At 45.1% G+C, this 19402-nt stretch overlaps 1 protein-coding gene across 7 annotated transcripts in view; it reads left to right on the forward strand.

Annotated features, from left to right (window-relative positions):
- Positions 1-588: 588 nt before the first annotated feature.
- LOC100692136 (neuronal acetylcholine receptor subunit alpha-7) overlaps positions 589-19402 on the forward strand; it is a 48923-nt gene continuing 30109 nt past the window's right edge. The window contains exons 1-4 of one of the 7 annotated variants that reach the window (XM_005449164.4): positions 589-990; positions 5468-5607; positions 13232-13276; positions 19251-19360. In XM_005449164.4, coding sequence (XP_005449221.3) covers positions 747-990; positions 5468-5607; positions 13232-13276; positions 19251-19360 — 539 coding nt within the window. In that variant the 5' untranslated portion in view covers positions 589-746. The other 6 variants (XM_019360925.2, XM_019360924.2, XM_025909288.1 and 3 more) reach the window with 6 other exon arrangements.

Genomic DNA, 19402 nt, shown 5'->3' on the forward strand with positions numbered 1-19402 from the left:
ATGCACATGCAGACATTTCAAAGATGCGTTTTTCAAACAGAACGTGAGATTTTTCTTTTACAGCCGCAGGTTAAAACTGATAAAAGTCTGACTGTGAATAAGAAGTTGATTTGATTAGAATAAATGTTTAACAACAAATGCTGTGATCAGATTTTGCTTCTGTCACATTTTATCTCTTTGGAGTGAATCAAAAACAGAAGTTTAATCTGCAGATTAAATAAGAAGTTTGATTCTGTGCGTGCAGCGTCCTGCTGTTTGCTGAGGGAGAATCAGTGTGAGGTGATCCTTGTGCAGTCCAGGTGTAAGGGAGGGAAAAGGAAGAAGAAGAATTTTGCACCTGTGCATTAACATTGCCATGGGTGGGTGTGTCAAACATGCAACCCGCGGGCCAGAACCAGGCCGTCAAAGGGTCCAGTCTGGGCCACGGCAAGTCTTCGGGAACATTTCAAAGAAGAAGGGCGCAAAGCTGGACCTGTATCTTCATCAGATTTATGTTCATCTTACTGACACCATCCACGCTCAGCCACGTGTCACAGGACAGTGCAGCAGAGTTTTCCTGGGTTTTGTTCACACAATAAGAAACAGTAGATTTTCTGCCAGTTTCTATTTATTCTGTATTTCTTACAGTAAAACCTTAAAGAACTGATGGGTGTCATGACCCGGCATTTTGAGTCGACGATGTTTTCTGTGTTGTAATATTTGGGTTTTCTATTTTTTGAGTATTGAATTGTCTTTATTGTTGAGTAATGTTTCCATTTCCTTGCTGTCTTCCTGTCTCCCCTTCCCGTCGGTTGTCTTTCCCCATCATGCCTCTCTCTCTTGTCTCCTGTGTCAGGCCTGTGTGTCAGTCTACGTCTCAGTGTTTCCTGTTTTATTTTGATAGTCTCATTTCATGTTCGGTGTGTTTAGTTTTGCCTCCCCTGTGGCGTCACATTCATTTGAGTCAGCTGTGTTTCCACTCCCCTCGTCTCCTCTCTGTGGATTTAGTGTGTGAGTTTTCTGTCAGTCGTTGTCGGGTCTTCTGTTGTGTTTGTGTTTCCTGTGTTCAGGTATTTTTCATGTTCTTTGTCCCGTGAGTTTAGTATTTATTTTCTCCTGGTGAAGTTCTAGTTAAGTTTAGCTTTAGTACCTGTCTTTGTTCGTACCTTCTCCCAGCCTAATAAACGGCTCGCCTGCTGTTGAACTCTGTCACCGTCTCGAGTGTCGCTGCATGTGACAATGAGTTTGTTTAGTTTGATTCAACAGCATTTTGTCTTAATCTGGAAAAACTGGGACTAACAGTGTTTTTGTTTTTTTACTGGGTTATTAGGCAGAAGTTTTACTGGTCCAGTGAAGATTAAATGGGGCTGTGTTATCAGATTTTCATGATTTGCTGTCAGATTAAATCTGTGGGTGAAACAAGCTGCCGGGTCACTGTGGTGGAGGGGATACAACTCAAAGGTGCTCACTTATCTGTCACCTTATTTTTTCTGTTGGATTATTTTAATGGAATCTCAAAGAAGAGATTTTAAAAAAGTCGCCAGTTTATATCTGAGTTGTATTGTATCAACTCTTTCAGGTTCAGTAATCTCTATTAGCCTGCATATTATAGATCTTTATTATGTACAGTGTTTGTGAAACGTGCTTCCTTTTAGGCCTGAATCTGCGGCTGTGGACTCGTCTTCAGTCTGATCGGTCTGCTGCAGGTTTCAGGCTTCAGATTATTCGCTGCTGGAGGAGCTCGTTTGCATAAAATCGGGGTCATAAATGTCTTCTTAGAAAAAGACGTTTTGAACCACTTTACGTCTCTGTGCTGATTCTGGTATTTACGCTGTGAAATCAGCTCTGAGGTTCAGTTTAAGGTTTAAAGACGTCTTCTTCAGCAGCTGCCGCTTTCAATCTTTTGAAATTTTATTTCCTCAAAGGAAATGTTGACCTTTCACAGCTGTTCAAATAACTCAGCCAATTAAATCATGTTTTTCCTTATCACTTCCTAAGAAGAATAAACATTTTTAAAGCTTATAAAAACATCCTAAGAAAACGGTTTTGTTCCCGTTTGTTTGAAACACACAAAGAGCCCAGAAGCTTCACGTCTTCACAGAAGTGTCGACACACCGAGCTCCGGTTGGACTCAGATACCAACACACCAGCGCAGACTCAGAGTGGGGTGGTGTTTTTACAACACGTGGAGTCACTGAGCAGCTTCTGCTTCACCCTTTAAATCTGATCTCCAAACCACTCATCACCGCAGCTCTCACCACCATCCTGAAACCTCCCCTTTCCCTCCTGCTGCTCTCCTGTTACAAATCAGCCCTGACACTCATCTCCACCCGCTCCACCCTGCCTGCACTCACTTCTTCATCTCTCTCTGGATGGTTGCCTCCAGGTATTAAACTCCTGCAGCGACACTATCTCTGTGTTGCACCTCTCCACCTCTCATTCACGCATGGCCTCGACCTCATCTGTCAGCACTGCAAACAAGAAGGAGCTCAGAGCAGATCCCTGATGTACTCCCACCTTCAACCCACCTGTCTCTCCTACCACACACGTAATCATGCCATCAGTATCAGTGCACCTGCTTTCCTCATCATCCTCCAACTCTCCAAAATCATCGTTAACAGTCTGGTTAAAGTCCACCGCCCCCTCTCCTGGACATCTCCACACCTCCACATGTATGTCACCAGGACCGACCGCCATCCCACTCGTCATAGCTGCCCTCTCTGCATCTTTATTACTCCTCCACCCTTCCTCCTCTCACTCTCATTTTCTACTCATGAGCTGCTCAGTACTCCTTCCATCTCCTCCACAGACTCGCTTCCTATATCATAATCTGGGATTTTGAAGAATCTCTGTTTGTTGTTCACCGCTGGCTGAGACTCAGATTCCTTCCTTTGTCTTTAATGGATGCATGTGGCGCAGCAGCATTAGCTTCCTAAATGCAGCGACTCTTCACGCATTCTGCGTTTACACATGCTGCAGGTCAGCTGTGATATGCAGATTTCTGAAAACCACCCCTGTCTCTCAACACGTGCCCCACCCTCCAGTACCCCGAGCAGACTGATGGAGGACGCCTCCCTTACATCAGAGCACTTAAGGAAATCCCCAATCAGAACATACTTCATATAAAAGGGTGAAAAAACGGTGATAAATAGAGTTTTTACAACAGTCTGCAGCTTTTGGCTCACTGTACAGACACGGAGCTCATCATCTGAAGCTTTGGTCATGTGTGATATGAACATGCACACCTGGAACAGGAGAAATATGCCAAAAAACAAAGGAAAAGAACTGGTTTGGCACATGCAGCGTGCAGGGTTGGGCTGCCACAGCTGGAACAGCATGAAAGGCTGTTATTGGAGCAGTCTGACACATTTACATATCAGCTTCACTCACATCAGCTCTCCTACACAGCTCTGGGATCAGCAAACATTACATCAGTCACATGACCGGTTAGAGTCCATGTTTGTGTTTCATGTGTTTATGAGTGTCAGAGTTAGCTGTGTCGCTGACTCAGGCAGCAGGAATCGAGCTCAAAGTGAGCATTTAATGCAGGTTAATGAGGAGAACGTACAAAAGCTCAAGACTCAAAGAGCGAGGCTGGGAATGCAAAATCAGAGAGCGATACGCCGATCAGCCTTAACACGTTGACAGGTGGAGTGAAGGACACTGATCTGCATCCTGGCACCTGTTAGTGGGTGGGACATGTCAGGGAACAAGAACCTGTAAAATGATGGGAGAAGCAGGAGAAATGGGTCAGTGTGAACCAGTTTGACAGTTTGGGTCAGAACATGTAGGAAACTGCAGATTTGTCAGATGTCTCCAGTCTGCACGAGTCCAACAGACAAGCTGCTGTAGCTCAAACTGTTCATGTCAGGTGGTTTGGGGCTGCTGACCATCAGAGCTGAAGCACAGTTGTTGTGCGTCCTGATGGCTGTGGTCTCTTTCAGCAGGATCATGCACTGAAAGCAGGAATTTTTCCAGAATGATTTGAGGAGCACAACAACCAGTTTGAGGTGTTGACTTGGCCTCCAGATCCCCCAGAATCACGTGCTGGACAAACGGTCCGATCCATGGAAGCTCCACCTCACAGCTTACAGGACTCAAAGCTTCTGCTGCTAACATGTTGGTGCAGATACCACAGCACAGCTGCAGGGTCCGTGCCTCGACGGGTCAGGTGGAAACAGGTGGAGACAGAATGTTTAACTTCACATGAGACATTGATAACAGCCGCTATCAAAGTAAAACAGGAAGTAAGACACAACCGAACAAGGACAAACAAGATTAACGTGACACAGGAGACATCACAGACAAAAACACGGCGTTAGTAACAGTAACTACAACCAAGAACAAAAGACTCAAATAACAAGATGAGAATGTAAACCATGAAGAGTCTATAGAAAATATTAGAAGATAAAGCAGGCGTGAAAGCACGGGGGAAATAGAAACAACAGTTCTATTAATAGAAACCTGCAGACTGACACACAGAAACAGCTTCAGGACTGAAGTAACAGACTGGACTACAGACTAAAACTGATAATACACCCGAGGATCAGAAGCTGCTGCATCACTGTAACAGTCACAGCTCTGCAGTTCTTCATGTTGACAGTAAATAAAATCTTTTCATTTTCACTTACGTTCATTCAGAAATTCAGATCCCTTGATTTGAAGTAGATCCCTTCTACCAGCGTTTGGGGTTTTTAGTTGAGCAGTCAAAGCACGAAACGCAGACAAAGGAATAGAAAATATTTCTGTTATCTGGAGCTCACTTCCTGACAGTCAGCCCCGCCCCCCCACGCTCGGCCAAGATCTCACCGAGCACCTGTCAGTCATCCGGATGAGCTTTCATCTCCACCAAGGCTGATGTAATCCGTCTCCTCGAAGCCTTCAAGACCCCCGGTCTCTGAGCGACTCTGGGCTGCCTCAGATGAAAGGTGACAAAAGGAGGAGAAATGTGGTGAAATCGATGTTTGTCAGACCAGACGTGGGCCACATCTCACCCGACGGCAGATTCACGCAGCCGCTCAGTCGCATCGGCCAATCAAGAGGCACCACTAACAACCTGCCAACACTCCCAGCGTCACAGCACTTCAGTCGTACGAAACAAACAGATAATGAACAGAAATGTGGAGCAAATGTAGTGCTGGGAAAGTTCTCTGCCTTTTTCCTGATTTCTCACATTTCTTACATATTTGTCAGACTTTCATGTCTCAGATCATCAAACTCATTTTTATATTATACAAAAACCTGGAACAGAGTGAGCGATGTAGTCAAAGCGACCTCTAAGAGGGTTTGAGTCCAGGAGGAAACTCTGGACTGGCAGGATGGGGATGGAGGAGAGTCTGGGCAGCTCCACAGAATACTTCAGTGGTTTTCAGCTGCTAAACTGGGAGAGAAAGCCTGTGTTAGTGTCAGTGGTTTAACCGGCTCCACTTCAGTTAAACTGTTGGAGCGGTCATGCGTGCTGACGACAGTCGTTCCTGTTTCCCTCCAGGCTCTCTGCAGGGCGTGTACCAGCGGCGTCTCTACAAGGAGCTGATGAAGAACTACAACCCGTTAGAGCGGCCGGTCAGCAATGACTCCCACAGCCTGACCGTCCACTTCAGCTTCAGCCTGCTGCAGATTATGGACGTGGTAAGAACTGTTGCTTCAGTATGAACAGGACACATTATTACTGTTAATTATCCCTATTATTACGGCATCTGTGTGTGAGATCAGAGACCAGATGACTTCATACAGGACCAAGAAAGAAATGCTTAAAGAGGATCTTTAGAAGACTGTGAGCTACTGGTGCATGTACTGGTGCATGTACTGGTGGATATGCTGGTGCATGTACTGGTGCATGTACTGGTGGATGTACTGGTGGATGTACTGGTGGATATGCTGGTGCATGTACTGGTGGATGTACTGGTGGATATGCTGTGCCAGTAACAATAACTGATATGTAAACATCAGTGTAATCACAGCTTCCTCATCGTCTGTTGCTTCTTGTTTGTATTGTAGCATCTGAGCTGTGTAGATAAACTTTGCCCTGCGCTGTGACTCACAGGTGCTTCCTCACTGTAACTATGACTGCAGGTCTTACTGGGAACCAGTGTGAATTCATAAAGTTAAATAAATCAAATAAATAAAGGATGATTGTGACTAAGGGCAACATATGACATATCATGTGATAACCATGCAATGAAGATCTGGTATTGTGATCTTCTAACGCTATTATGAACACTTTAACCAGGATATGAGGGAGGGAAGGAGGGAAAGCAGGAGCAGAAATATCCAGATAACATCTGTGTTTGCACTGAATGTTTTGCTGTGTAGAGTTGAATGAATAAACTCAGACGGGTCGCCGAAATGCTGCAGTCTGCACAGACGAGCAGCTCCACTGCAATGCTCTTTGCAGCAGCTTGTTCCCAGCTGCAGGACGGTCAGCTCAACATTCACTGTGGAGGAATTTAAAGTGAATTTCTGCTTTTGCTGAGAAGAAAAATCCAATTTTTGCAGATTTGTTACAGTTAATTGCGTATTATCACAAACAGATTGCATAGAACTGCCAACTTGACTCCACTCAGTGACAGACTGGCTCAGCCTTGTTGTTACAATAATTTTGGTGGAGCTGCATCTGAGATGAGACGCACCCTCGGTTGTTTCTGCGGGTTCAGAGTGGACGTTTGCTCCAATTAGCCCGACTTCAGGGATGAACTTTCCTGCTGCGCGGCCCGACCGTGAGGCTGAGGCATAAACACAAACAAACAGATGCTGTGAGGAACTAAACGAGCTCAGCTCATTCGTTTCTACCTCACGCACATCTTACAGCCAGTTTAACAAACACTCGCTCTGCACCCTGCTAGCAGCCCACAGCAGGAGACAACTTTCATCTATCATGGCATGTGACAACAAGCACACACATCAATTATTAGACATGTCAGAGTCCTGGCTGCAGAACTTTATTCAACCACAGTGCAGAGCAGCTAACACACAAACACACACACACACTCTTTCTAAAACTGCCTTTTGTCTGCGATGTGCGGTGAGTGTGTGTCTTCTGTGTGCAGCTTCATGTGTGTGTCATGGGTCTGCACTCATGTCTGTGTGTGTTTGTGCACACAGAGGAGATGCGATCGTGCTCCACGTGCAGCAGCTTCACCTTCATATGGACCCTGGCGTGGCCTCGGGGCTGTTCTGCATGTGTGAGGGTTTTGGATCGAGTGATTGTGGAGAGCGCCCCCCACAGTGTCTCTCATCGCTCCCGCCTCCTTCCTTAAATCTCATTGATTCCCTCTGTCTGAATTTATGGGGGTGCCACAGTCCCACGGAGAAACAAGTTACTCATGAAACCTGAGTCGGACCTAAATCTCTCACTGTGACAAAGTATAGCTTATTTTTACACAGCGTTGGTATTTACTTGAACTTTAAATTCACTTCCTGTCAGTGTGGGTTTTGGAGCAGGGAGCGCCAGCAGAGGGTCGGACAGAGTGGGGGGGAGGTCGGGGGAGGAGGGAGAAAGCAGCCGGCTCGTTTCAGGAATCGAACCAGTCGTAATATTTTAGTTTTTTATGATGTTTAATGATTGTTGTTGTCCTTGAAGGAGCTACTTGTTTTCATTTTGATGTATTGCTTCTTTGATGTTTTTTATTTTCTTTACTTCAGGAAGAATAGCTGTTGCCATGGTAACAAGTAATGTGGATCTGAATAAGGAACAAATGGAGGAAATACTCTTTAAATCTGAGTCTAACAGCACGTAAACATTCAGAAGTAACAAGAGTTCACAAACAGCTCGCCGTTAGCAGGAACGTGCTAATTAGCTAAAGGGGTGACGAAGGCGTTCCACAGCACACGGCGAGGGAAACCTATTTTTGCGTGGGCTTGATGAGGTTCTTAATCAATATAAATGACTCAGCGTGAAGTTGGCAGGAAGCCGAGCGTTTAATTACCTGATGTCATGATTTCTCACTTCTGCAGCTTCATCTGAAGCGAATCTGTCGTTTCAAATATCTGCTTTGGTTTTGTTGGGAGGATTTTTCCAGCATCACTTCTGTCTGCGCTCCGCTGCATCGCCGGCAGCAACCATCCCGGCACGCGATGCGGAGCAACTGCTTTTCCACCCCAAAGGTGAAAGGTGGCGTTTCCCTTGGCGACGTGTTTGATAGAAGGTCACAGGCTTGAGGGTTTGACTCAAGTTTAACAGGAAAACATCCAAAATCCTAAGTTTGAACTTGTTTTGGGTTCTTGATCTCCCCACAGCACCAGGATGTAACCGAAATATGGACCGAGCAGACTCATCACGTAGACCAGCGGTCCCCAACCCCCGGGCCTCGGACCGGTAAAGGTCCGTGAGTCGTTTGGTACCGGGCCGCGAGAGTTGAGGCTCAGGTGTGAAATGTGTGGTTTTCAGGGTTTTTATCGGTTTTCAGCGTTATTTTGTTATCGTTTTTATCGTTAACTCGGTTTTCCTGGGTCTTTTCACGTATGTTATGAATAAATCTTCTTTTTTTCGGTACCGGTACTAGTTTTATTTTGTTGTATTTATCCGCGACACCTTAAAGGCCGGTCCGTGAAAATATTGTCGGGCATAAACCGGGCCGTGGCGCAAAAAAGGTTGGGGACCGCTGGCGTAGACAGCTCAACATTCACTGCAAACACCAGTTTCCTTTAATCACCCACTGAAGTATCTCCGTGTTCATCTGTTGCTTTATCTGCTGGTTTCTGCTCGACTCCAGTCCTCATCCACTCCTAACATCATTTATTTCTTGGTGGTACCATTCATCAGACACTTTTCTCCGTCTCAGCCCGTCTGAGCTCGCCTGATCAGTCTGCATCCATTTTTAAAAGACTTCATCTTTCCTCTGGGGAAACGCGGTTTCATTCGTAACATTAGGATCCTTTCTCAGCGCTCATTCATCACCACTTATTAATACGAGATAACGACACAGTATCAGATTCAGCTGAGTACAGGAGCAGCTTTTGATCTCCTGCAGCCTTTTTACAGATTTAAGATGCTGCAGGGTTGGATATCAGGTTGTTCGTTTATCGTCTGTACTCTGCTGAATCTTTCTGTTGGATACCAGCAGGACCTCCACCTGCCTCCGTCTTCCTGACATCAACATTCACACGCAGCGTGTAAGAGCAGTAATCTCTATAAAAACTCGTTTTCATTCAGTCTTTTCAACTCTTGGTTCTGGGCGATGGGATAAAGTGCCATCCTACCTGCTGTTTAAATATTTTATATGTGAGGGGCAGCCTATCAGAGGAGTGGGAGGAGCTAAAGCAGCCAGTTTCAGTACTTCCTTTACAGTCCAGGATTACAGGATTGACTGTTTTCTGATGAGCTGAAGGTTAAGTTTATCATTTAGCTGTATAATATATATGTAAGTCTATGTAAGTCTTCGGCTCATGATCGTCTCTCATCCCCCCACCCCTCCCCACCCCTCCCCACCCCCTCCACTGTGATTTTTGGGCTTCATCGGCTCGTATCATCTCATCAGCTGCTGAGCACCATTTCACAGCTGCTGCCGTTTTGCCCCGTTGCTGCCGAGTTTTATATCCACACCGGTGGGTTTTCCTTCTGGTTGACTGGTCGGTCTGGTCTGTGAGTCACAGGTGAGATTGAGGCTGAGAAAAGGGCAACCCTGGTTTCTCCGTCAGGCTGCTGCTACTGTGGCCTTTCTCCTTACTGTATGAGAGTACCTGGTTTTCTTTTATAGAATAGGCCTGTATTTTCATTGTACGGTACAATGAAATGGTGGGTGACCACACCAACTGGGCTGGAATTAAATATAAAGAGTAGACAGCAGGAAAACAGGAGAAATAGACAAAAATAAGAGAGAGGTGCACATTAGAGAACAGTTTCAAAGTGCTTGAAAGAAGTGAAAAGGACTGAACAGAGTCTGTGTGAGTGTCCTATGTGCCCCACCTGGAGCCTCCAGTGTTTTGGGTGGTGTTAATGACCCTCTGTGCAGCCTCTCCATCATGGCCCCTGAGTACAAACTCCAGGCAGGAGGAGAGCACGCTCTCCACTGAGGAGCTGTAGAAGCAGCAGCTCCTGGTCCAGGTTCTTCTTCCTCAGGAGCCTTTGTTACCAGGGCGATGGTGTTGTGGGTCCAGGTGACATCAGCACAGATTGATGGATTTTTAAAAACTTATCATTAACCTATTAAAAAGACATACGAGTGGGTTTGCAGTTTATGTTCTCAGCATCAAAGAAATGAAAACCCAAAGGAAAGAGACGACGCCACCGGCACTTTACAGCCTCAGCCAGAGTAAATAGAGTCGAGGTAAGCAGAGGTTTGTTCTGTGACTGCCATCGTAGCGAGGATTATACAGCTGGAGTAAGAAAACAGGATTCGTTTGACTGCAATCTGCACTCTACGGACATATACCTGCGATTACATTTACAACTGTAACTGTAACCAAACACGAGCTTTTCCTAATCCAAACCAAACAACTAGCATAGCAATAACTGAACAAGCAGTTTTCTTAGAAATCAGTTATCAACCAATTATAAACATTATCATTTCATAGTTTAATGGCAGATAACTTCTAAGTTTAGCTATAAATTACATACATTTTCCAGTTTTCTTGGACCATTGCTGGGGGCTTTTCAGCAGGAGCACAGTGAGAGCGATTGTGTAACCACTGCAGACGTCCTGCAGATCCTGGGATGAAGTTTTGGCTTCTTTTCATATCAAATAATCTGCTCTCCAGGTGAATTTCCTGCTTAATATATGGTTTCCTGGTGCACTGAAGAAAGAACTTGTCTGAGCTTTAAATGTAGGCGTTGTTTCAAAGAGGATTTTTGTTCAAGCATACTCTCTGTTTTTCATGTGGCTGCAGTCGGCTTAGCATACAGATAATACTCGTTAGTAACTGGAGGTCAGTCCTTAAACACTCTCCCTCCTCCAACGTGCCGGCCACTTGCTTACATCCTCATCTTTTAATTCTTTCAGTACGCTCGGCTGCCTGAGAATGTATTAACAGGCTGGACATTCATCAAAGTGACATTATTCGCATTCATCCTCCCCTCTGCCGGCGCTCCACATGTTTAAGATTAATTTACAGGGACGAAGGAAACGCTGGAGAATAGACTGTCTTTTAACCGTGACTGCAGAGGAGTGTTCAGTCATATGCAAACAACAGAAGCTCCTTTAACCCAAAAGCATCTTTGGCCAAGATGACCAAACAATCCATCAAAGTCCTTATGAACTCGAGTTAGAGATAATCACCGATCAACACCTGCTTCCTAACATCAGCAGCTCAGAGCAGCTGAACTCACCTGAGACTGTAGGAATCACCAATACATATGAGTTCATGTGTTCAGTCTTCATCTCATGTCCCTCCTGTTTTTATGAACAGCAAAGTTTATTAACTGTTTGGGAGATTTTCCCTGAACACTCAGCCAACCCTCGCTCATGAAGTGCACATGACTCCATCTGTAGATTCACCACGAGCCTCTCACGCCACTCAAACCCAGAGTTTGTTTCTTGCGTATTTTTTGTGAAAATGTCATAACCCCCCCACTGAAGCAGAGATTCAGCTGAGTTTCTGAGTCGCCAGCAGCAGGATCCTCATGTGCGTCTCCAAAGTTGTTGTGAACTTGTTAGTTATGCCTCTCTGCAGCCGGCATGACTTCTTTATGCAGAAGGTGTTCTGGTTCAGAGCACCGAGGAAACAGCTCTGTGGCCACCGCTGTTATTCCAGCACCAACATTTCCCCTGCTCCACAACAACAGCAACAAACTTTATTTATATAGCACATTTAAAAACCAGTGGTGTACCAAAGTGCTTAACATGCAAGAGGGTAAGATGAAGTAACAGGGAAGGATGAGGGCTATGGCAAGGTACCAAAACATGCTAGCAGGTTAAATGGTATTAAAACACAAAAGCAAAAGAAATGCATATAAAAGCATAAAAGAGAAATAAGTGTAAAGGATAAAACAGTCAAAAATTTTAAAAATGATTAAAAGTAATTACTAAAAGTAACTAATAAACCGAAGATAAGAATAAGCATTAAGCTAACTAACAAGCAAGCGTTAACTGGTAGAAAAGGCTTCAGAGTGCTGTTAGCATCTCCTAATAACCAGTGAGTGAAAACACATCAGTGTGGAGGAGGGGGACGGTCCTCAACAAATAAGGGTACCAGCAGGACACAAACCAACGTCTCCGGCATGTAAACACAGCATGTATCCACATTTATGTGACTGTTATCTGTTAGAAGACAGCATTGCTGCAGCTGGTGCATAAGAACATCAGCATGCTGGGCAGAAACCCTGTTATGACTCATCTGAATAACGTCTCAGTGAGTGGCCACGTTGCAGTCTACACTGTGAGGGTGTCTTTCTTTGGACCCAGACAAATGTCTGTAACCTGTTTGCCGTCGGGCATCTCTGCTGATGAAACTGAGCTGTGAAGCTTCTCTCACAGGAGTCGGGGAAAGGAACGTATTCAAAGTGCAACAGAGCAAAGTGCAGAATTGGTTTTATTGTAAAATTCAATCCTAACTTTAATCACCAAAGGCACATTCTTGGTGTCCCAGTAGCACAACTCTTATTTCGGTCCAGGTCGGGGGGGGGGGGGCGTTGTTCCAGGCAGAGAGGCCCAGATGTTCGTCTCGTCCTAGTCAGACACCTGAACCACGTCAACAAAGTAGCAGCTTTACTCCGAGTCGCTCCGTAATGATGGATCACCTTGTGTCTAAGGAAGAGGCGTCGCTTCAAAGAAACTTATTTCCACCGCCTGCATTGAACTGTTCTTCCTGTCACTACTCAGAGCACGTGACACAGGTGAGGGTGGGAAGGTGGATAGATTGGTAAATCGACAGCTTCACATTAACACTAACTTCTCACCAGCACAGCGGAGCGCTGCAGCGTTTATATCACACCTGACGCCACATCAAACCTGCTGTCAGTTCGCCTCACCTGTGAACAAGACCCTGAGACACCTAAACTCTGATCCAGGGTGGGTCCACGTCACCCACCTCAGACTTGGGGGTGCTAATTCTCCTTCACCCCACTTCTCACGCTCATTTAACTGCCCCAGTGTGAGGTGGGGGTCACCACCCCAAAGCCAAATGAATGACATCATGAGCAGATAAGATTTCCTTCAACATCTTCAGAGTCATTATTTTGGTTTGTCCTCTTCACACCGTGATGTGTGCTCTATCTTGGTTTCTGCAACTGTACCTGTAGAAAAGCACTCTTAACCTCTCAGATGGACCATTCATTGTAACCGAGGCGCTGATCGCCTTTCTTCTTTTTCTGTTTCAGGACGAGAAGAACCAGGTGCTGACCACCAACATCTGGCTACAGCTGGTGAGTTTTCCTTCTGATGATTATAGAAAAGGGTCCAGACGGTTCTTACACTAACTGTAAAACATTAGTTTTCACACTGACTGTATAAAGATGCACATGAATGTTACATCTATTAATGTTGTTCTTAGCTCATGCTTGTGGTGCTCAGGTGAGCCGCCTTTACCTGTCAGGTACGCTGGAAACATCCGCGAGTCTTTTTCCTCTTTTCTGTCTTTTTTATATGTTTTTACATTTGCAGCCGAGGCTGAGCGCGTTCTACGCCTCAGTGAGGATCCGTGTATTTCCCAACATGTCAAACTTTATCTTGAGGGTATGTTTGTGCCAGCTTTGGCATTTACAAATGGCGGTCCCTTTTTGGGGGGAGTTTAGTGTAATGATCCATAACTCACTGCCGGAGGATTAGTTATCTCATCAGCGGCTCAAGATACGAGCTAGCCCTCCACCCAGCCTCCCCCTGCCGTCACCTACAGAGAGTTAAAGCAGGGTGTCCGTCAGCCGTTGCAGGCGGGAGTATCGGTGGCAGTCGGGATGGTGAGCAAACTGACTGTGGGCAAAATAAAGCGAGTAAACACTGACGATGAATAAAAGCCTGCAGCCACACCGCCCCATCCTTCCACAGAGGATGAACTCCAGCTCTGCCACTTGACCCAGATACAGTGAGTTTGCTGTGATGGAGAAAAACTCCAAAAAGCAGCGCCAGCGCCGCCTCTCTGTTTCCACGAATGCTCCGTGAGCCTCGCCACCTCCTGCTCTTTGACGCTTTACATCTTCTCTGTTCGCTTTGAGCCGGTCTCGCTCGGAGGAAAGCCAGTTTTCTTTGTTTTCCTCGGGCAGGCCTGACTCTGGTGTGAATGTCAAAGCTAATGGAGAGCGCAGGAATCCATTAAGAGAGCTCCTTAAGCCCATTTCACACAGCTGTCCAAATTTAATTAGGTTTCATATCAGGGCCTGTGGAATGTGTGTTTGTAGGCTGCACTAATCCGGCCTAATCTGCTCCTCTCGCATGGAAAGGTTGGTTCCTCCCCAGAGGCTCTCCCAGGACCAATGACTGTTTTGGCTTAATTTAATTTGGCTTCAGCTCCTCTTCCTCCTCCTCTGCTGCTGCTGGAGTCATTGTTCAGGGTTTTATTGTGAAGGGGAAGAATGTCTTTAAGCAAGGAGAAACATTTCTGCAGCGGGAGCTGGGAGGCTTTTTAATGTCAGAGTGTTCCTGCAGCCTTTGTTCGTTTCCTCCTGGCAGACGAGAAACTTTGACTCACTGTGAGAGTAAAAACTGCCTCCTGGATCACATTTCTTCCTTCAGGGCCTCGGAAAGAGCTTTCACGTTTATTCTGCAATGATTTTGTTGAGCATTCGTCTCATTTACAAGCTGTTTGTACCCAGACGCACCGACTCAGAGCAGCATAAAGGAGCGTAAACACAGAAAAATGCAGAAATCTCATTAAAGCACGGGGGAGACGCTGTACTTTAACAGTTACTCCACTTAAAATGATTTTTCATTAATGAACAAAGCAAATAAGCAGTGAGGATATTTACCGCCTTAAACACATTAGCTGTGATGGTCTTTGGCCCTCAGGTTAAAGTTGAATTTTGGGGTTTTTGGTTTTGAGATTTATTTTCAGCTCCAGTATTTTTTATAGTTTTTAGCCCTCAGCCATGAAAGGCTGCTGCAGTGCTGAGAGCAGCAGACGCTGTAGAGCACAGAGTTTGAATATCAGTGACTTCAACCTCAAGGTCAAAGTCAGAGGTGCAAATGTAGACACTAAAGAGTCACAAACCCGGGGCACAGAGGTGTTACAGGTCTAAGCAGAAAGAGTTTATTCCTCGAAGGGGAAAGCAGGAATGAAACAAACCAAATAATGATGAATAAAATGTTCTCGATACACTAAAATCTCACACAGTCCCACGATTGTCCTACGACCCACGACGAATGCTCCTCATGCGGATAAAAACAGGAGAGGAATTCCTCTTCCGGAGCGGGGACCAGCTTAGTCCCAGGAGGACGAGGAGAAGCCTCCCGTCTCCGTCTCGTCCCTCCACCTCCACTCCGCAATCGGGTCCCTCGCTCGCTGCCATCACCTCTTCCCTCGTGTCATCGCCCTGATAACAGACAGATTCTGGCTAGAACCATCGCTTGGGAAGCTGGCCCGGCTAATAGCCATGCCGACCCTCAACACGTACTCGATCACACACGGTTTTCCCCGCTGGTCACCGTCTCTGTCGCTGGAAACTGGGACGCTGGTATTTTGTTATTTCCTGGGTGATCAGTGTTAATGATGGCGTTGACTTCCACGCCTGTCCTACGTTTGGGTCTGAACATAACGTCCTCTGGGATTAATAACACACACAGCCACATGACATCAGTTTGTTTCCACGATGAATGCAACAATGTAACACGCAGGTATTTAATCCAGACTCCGTGGATGACTCATGACATCAGTCCACTACATCAAAATTACTGACGAGGATAAAAATGTTTAGAGTTGATTCAATATTAAGGGCAAAAAAAGTAAAACTGCTGTAAAATAAAAGTTGTTATCATAAGTGTGCATTCACATGCTGCCCTGTGATTGGCCGATTAGATACTCGTGTTGATAAGCGTCTGTACCTAATGAAGTGGCCAGCGAGTGTAATAAACATGAAATTCCTCTTCTTCTTGTGGTGTTGTCAGTGCAAATAATCAAATAAAATAACAGCAGCTCGAAGTTAAACCATTAAAATAAAATATCTAAAATATTGTATTTACCTCACGATTTTACTGCTTACGTCCGCCTGTGGTGACGACGGGATGTCTAATCATCTTCAGCTCTTCAGCAGCTTTTACACGTTTAGTCGTGTTGAAACAAATAATTAAAGTGTTTGGAGAGGTTTTATAATAACCAGCGGCTCTTTCAGAGTCCCAGATTCTCCCTGAAATCTTCCAGAATAAAAGCGGTGATATCGGCCTCGTCTCTGAGCTGCTGGATTTATCTGTGTGCATTTCTCTCTTTCTTTCTGAACTTTATCTCGTGGATCAGTCGGCCTCTCCCTTTGTACTGTGCAGGTTTCTGTTGGTCTTATCCGGCTCTGACTTGTGAAGCTTTGGAGGCTTTGAACATCCTCCCTGCTCATTGAAATTACATGTGAGCTCTCAGAATCAAACTGGCTTCCTCGGCATGCTCTGAAGTTTCTCACGTGTTGTAGTCTCAGTGGTTTCCATGCTAATGCTAACGGAGCGAGGAGTTAATGTTGCGTTTTATTACATATTTCAGCAAACCTCATGGAGTCAACATATTCCTCCTGAAAGCTAAGAAGTAAAGCGTCAGCCCAACTCTTTTAATATTTCAACAGTCGCAATAATTTAATATGTGAAATGAAAACTAAAGGCCATTGGATGAAAGCGCTCTGATCTAAATCACCAAATATCTCAAACTGGAAAATTAATTAGATTAATCTTAATATTTAATTAGTAAAACATAAAATATTTAGGCTCCTCTGTTTGCTCTGTACGTCTCAAAAACACGCTGAAAATCATCTTTAAGCTTTGCTGCTTTACACGCTCGGTGCGTCTGTGACGCTTTGACCCAGTTTCTCCAGCTTTGCTGACAGTTACAGTCGAGCAGCACGGTGCACTGATGGAAGATTCATCCAGGTGCACATTCAGGTGTTCACAAGCAAAGCAGCAGCTCTGTGTTACTGATGGCTTCCATTACAATAGCTGGCCTGCGTTACCTTTGTAAGGGATCATGTGTGATCAGAGTAAATGATGGAGAATAAACCAGTAAACGATACACAGCACAAGATGTACTGGCTGGTTTCTGATGGAGCAGTTTTACACAGTCTAATGCAGGAGGCTAACATCGTTTAGCTAGCCTCCTGTAAATAATTTGGTCGAATTATGTATCAACATTACATAAATGTATCTACTACAGCAGCTCTGTGTTAATGATGGCTTCCATTACAATAGCTGGCCTGCGTTTCTTTTTGCCGCTGCCACCTACTGGTGAAACTAAATATCACCACATCAGATGGGAGCAAACGAGCTGTTTGCTCTGTGCTATGATGTAAACTTCGGTCAGAACAAAAGCAAAACGAGGGGAGCACGACCACATTCAAAGAACAAGAATTCTTAGCCTTGTTTTTAACACTCAGGGTGCCACAACACCAAACCCCATAATCCAAACTCTCGGCATCACTTAACACCGGATAAAAGAGCTGAGATCCGCAGGTTTGTTGTTGGTGTGAATGTGAGGAAGAAGATAATCCAGCTGTGATCCCTGATAATGCTGAGTAATTACAGAGTGAGAAGAGAGCCCGTTTTACACCATGACACGGTTGGAAATGTGTATTTGGTGAAGTCGAACTGTTAGTGACACACTTTTATTGATCTGTCAGATGAACAAATCTGCAGTGATGCAGCAGCGACTGAGCCTGTGGGCGTTTATCCAAACACGCCTCAGTGTGTGGTCCAACCAGTGAGGCTGGTTTACTCTGATGTGATGCTTAAAAAATAAGGGATGACATTTCTTTGACAGACACGATGATGAAACATTAATGGTAATGGACACTTTTATGTTTCTTGTGTCGCTCAGTTTAAAAGTTATTTTAATATGCACAGCGTCACGTTTTTGTCAAACATCAGATGCGCCCTGCATTTTTATCTTTTACAAACGTCAGAGCCTTTTTGAGGGGAAATATCTTTGCAACAGTTCAGCTCTCAGTGGAGTCCTCCGGGAAAAACATCTCAACTCAGTGACAGGAAGTAAACAAGATGAAGAGGGATGTGTGCGACCTTCAGTCACCACAGCCTCAAACCGTCAGCACGGACCACAGAACTCGGAGAGGCTCGGAGACGTAACGAGGGCCGAGCCTGCCGGGGAGCCAAGTATGCAAATGAGGCGATTCTTGGCGGCGCTCCGTCCTCTCTCAAACACCCGGAGCTAACAATGGCTGTTACATAAGATTCATCAGTGTAATCTGGATTTCACCAGCTGAGATTTGGAGGTCAGGCAAACACAGGCCAGCTGCTGCACAGAAGAATCACATCTGTGTGATTTCACTGTTGGTGCATCGGTTATGTTTATTTCCCTCTGCAGGTTTCACAAAAATACACTGAATTTGTGGAAAACCGTGTTTACATTAATTTTTATATGAACTTATTTTCATTTTTCTGTGTAATTTTGAGTATGTATTATGTTAAGACACGCTTTTATTTTATTGATTTATTTATTTTATCTCCCTTTTAATCTGCAGTGGTTCAGTCCAGAATCTATTTGGGCTGTGGCTCAACCAATTAACCATCACCACCTCAACTGGTCAGCTGGTTTATTTGTGAAGGTGTGATTGGTCCATGTGGATTTTTTTTCTGTTTCCTGTTTTTTATTTAAAGAAGCCGAAACGCGTCGGTCACTTAATAAATCTGTTCCCGGTTACTTTAAGCATCGGTGGAGTGTTCATGTCATCAAACAATGTTTACATACAAGTATTTTTAAGAAAGACCCAAAAACAGGAAACATTAGCCAACAACATACAGAATATTTAAACCCAAACCATCTGGTCATAAACCTGGAGGATTAAAAGCAAGAGTGGACACGTTAGCTCAGCTGATCTGAAAAACACGAATGATCCGTTCGTCTCTGAGCAGAAATGTTGACCTAAAATAATAATATTGCAAAGCTGCTCCGTTCTTCAGCATGGAAACCAACAAGTGTTAATGTTAGCATCATCATACTGGGGCACTTTATGGTAATATGGCAGGAAAACTACAATACTGGCTGATTTTTGAAGGGGGCTAAAAATAACTGCTGTTGACGTGGATGACCTTCATGTGAAGTCTGACCATCACAGTGTCGAGATCCTGCTTTGTAACTCACTGAATGCATCATTTCCATCTGCACAGAGCGCCAAATAAAGTCTGCGACTCCACACAAACACATGTGGGTACAAGGTGGGTCGGTCCATTGGTAACATTGGGTTTTTGTATGCGTGTTTGCAGTACTGGACAGATTTCTACCTGCAGTGGAACACGTCCGACTATCCAGGCGTGACCAACGTCAGGTTCCCCGACAGCCAGATCTGGAGGCCCGACATCCTGCTGTACAACAGGTACCTCTGTGCTGCGGGATAGCAGCCGGACCACTCGGTAAC

The sequence above is a fragment of the Oreochromis niloticus genome, linkage group LG7 (genome assembly GCF_001858045.2).
Source record: "Oreochromis niloticus isolate F11D_XX linkage group LG7, O_niloticus_UMD_NMBU, whole genome shotgun sequence".
Lineage (NCBI taxonomy): Eukaryota > Metazoa > Chordata > Actinopteri > Cichliformes > Cichlidae > Oreochromis > Oreochromis niloticus.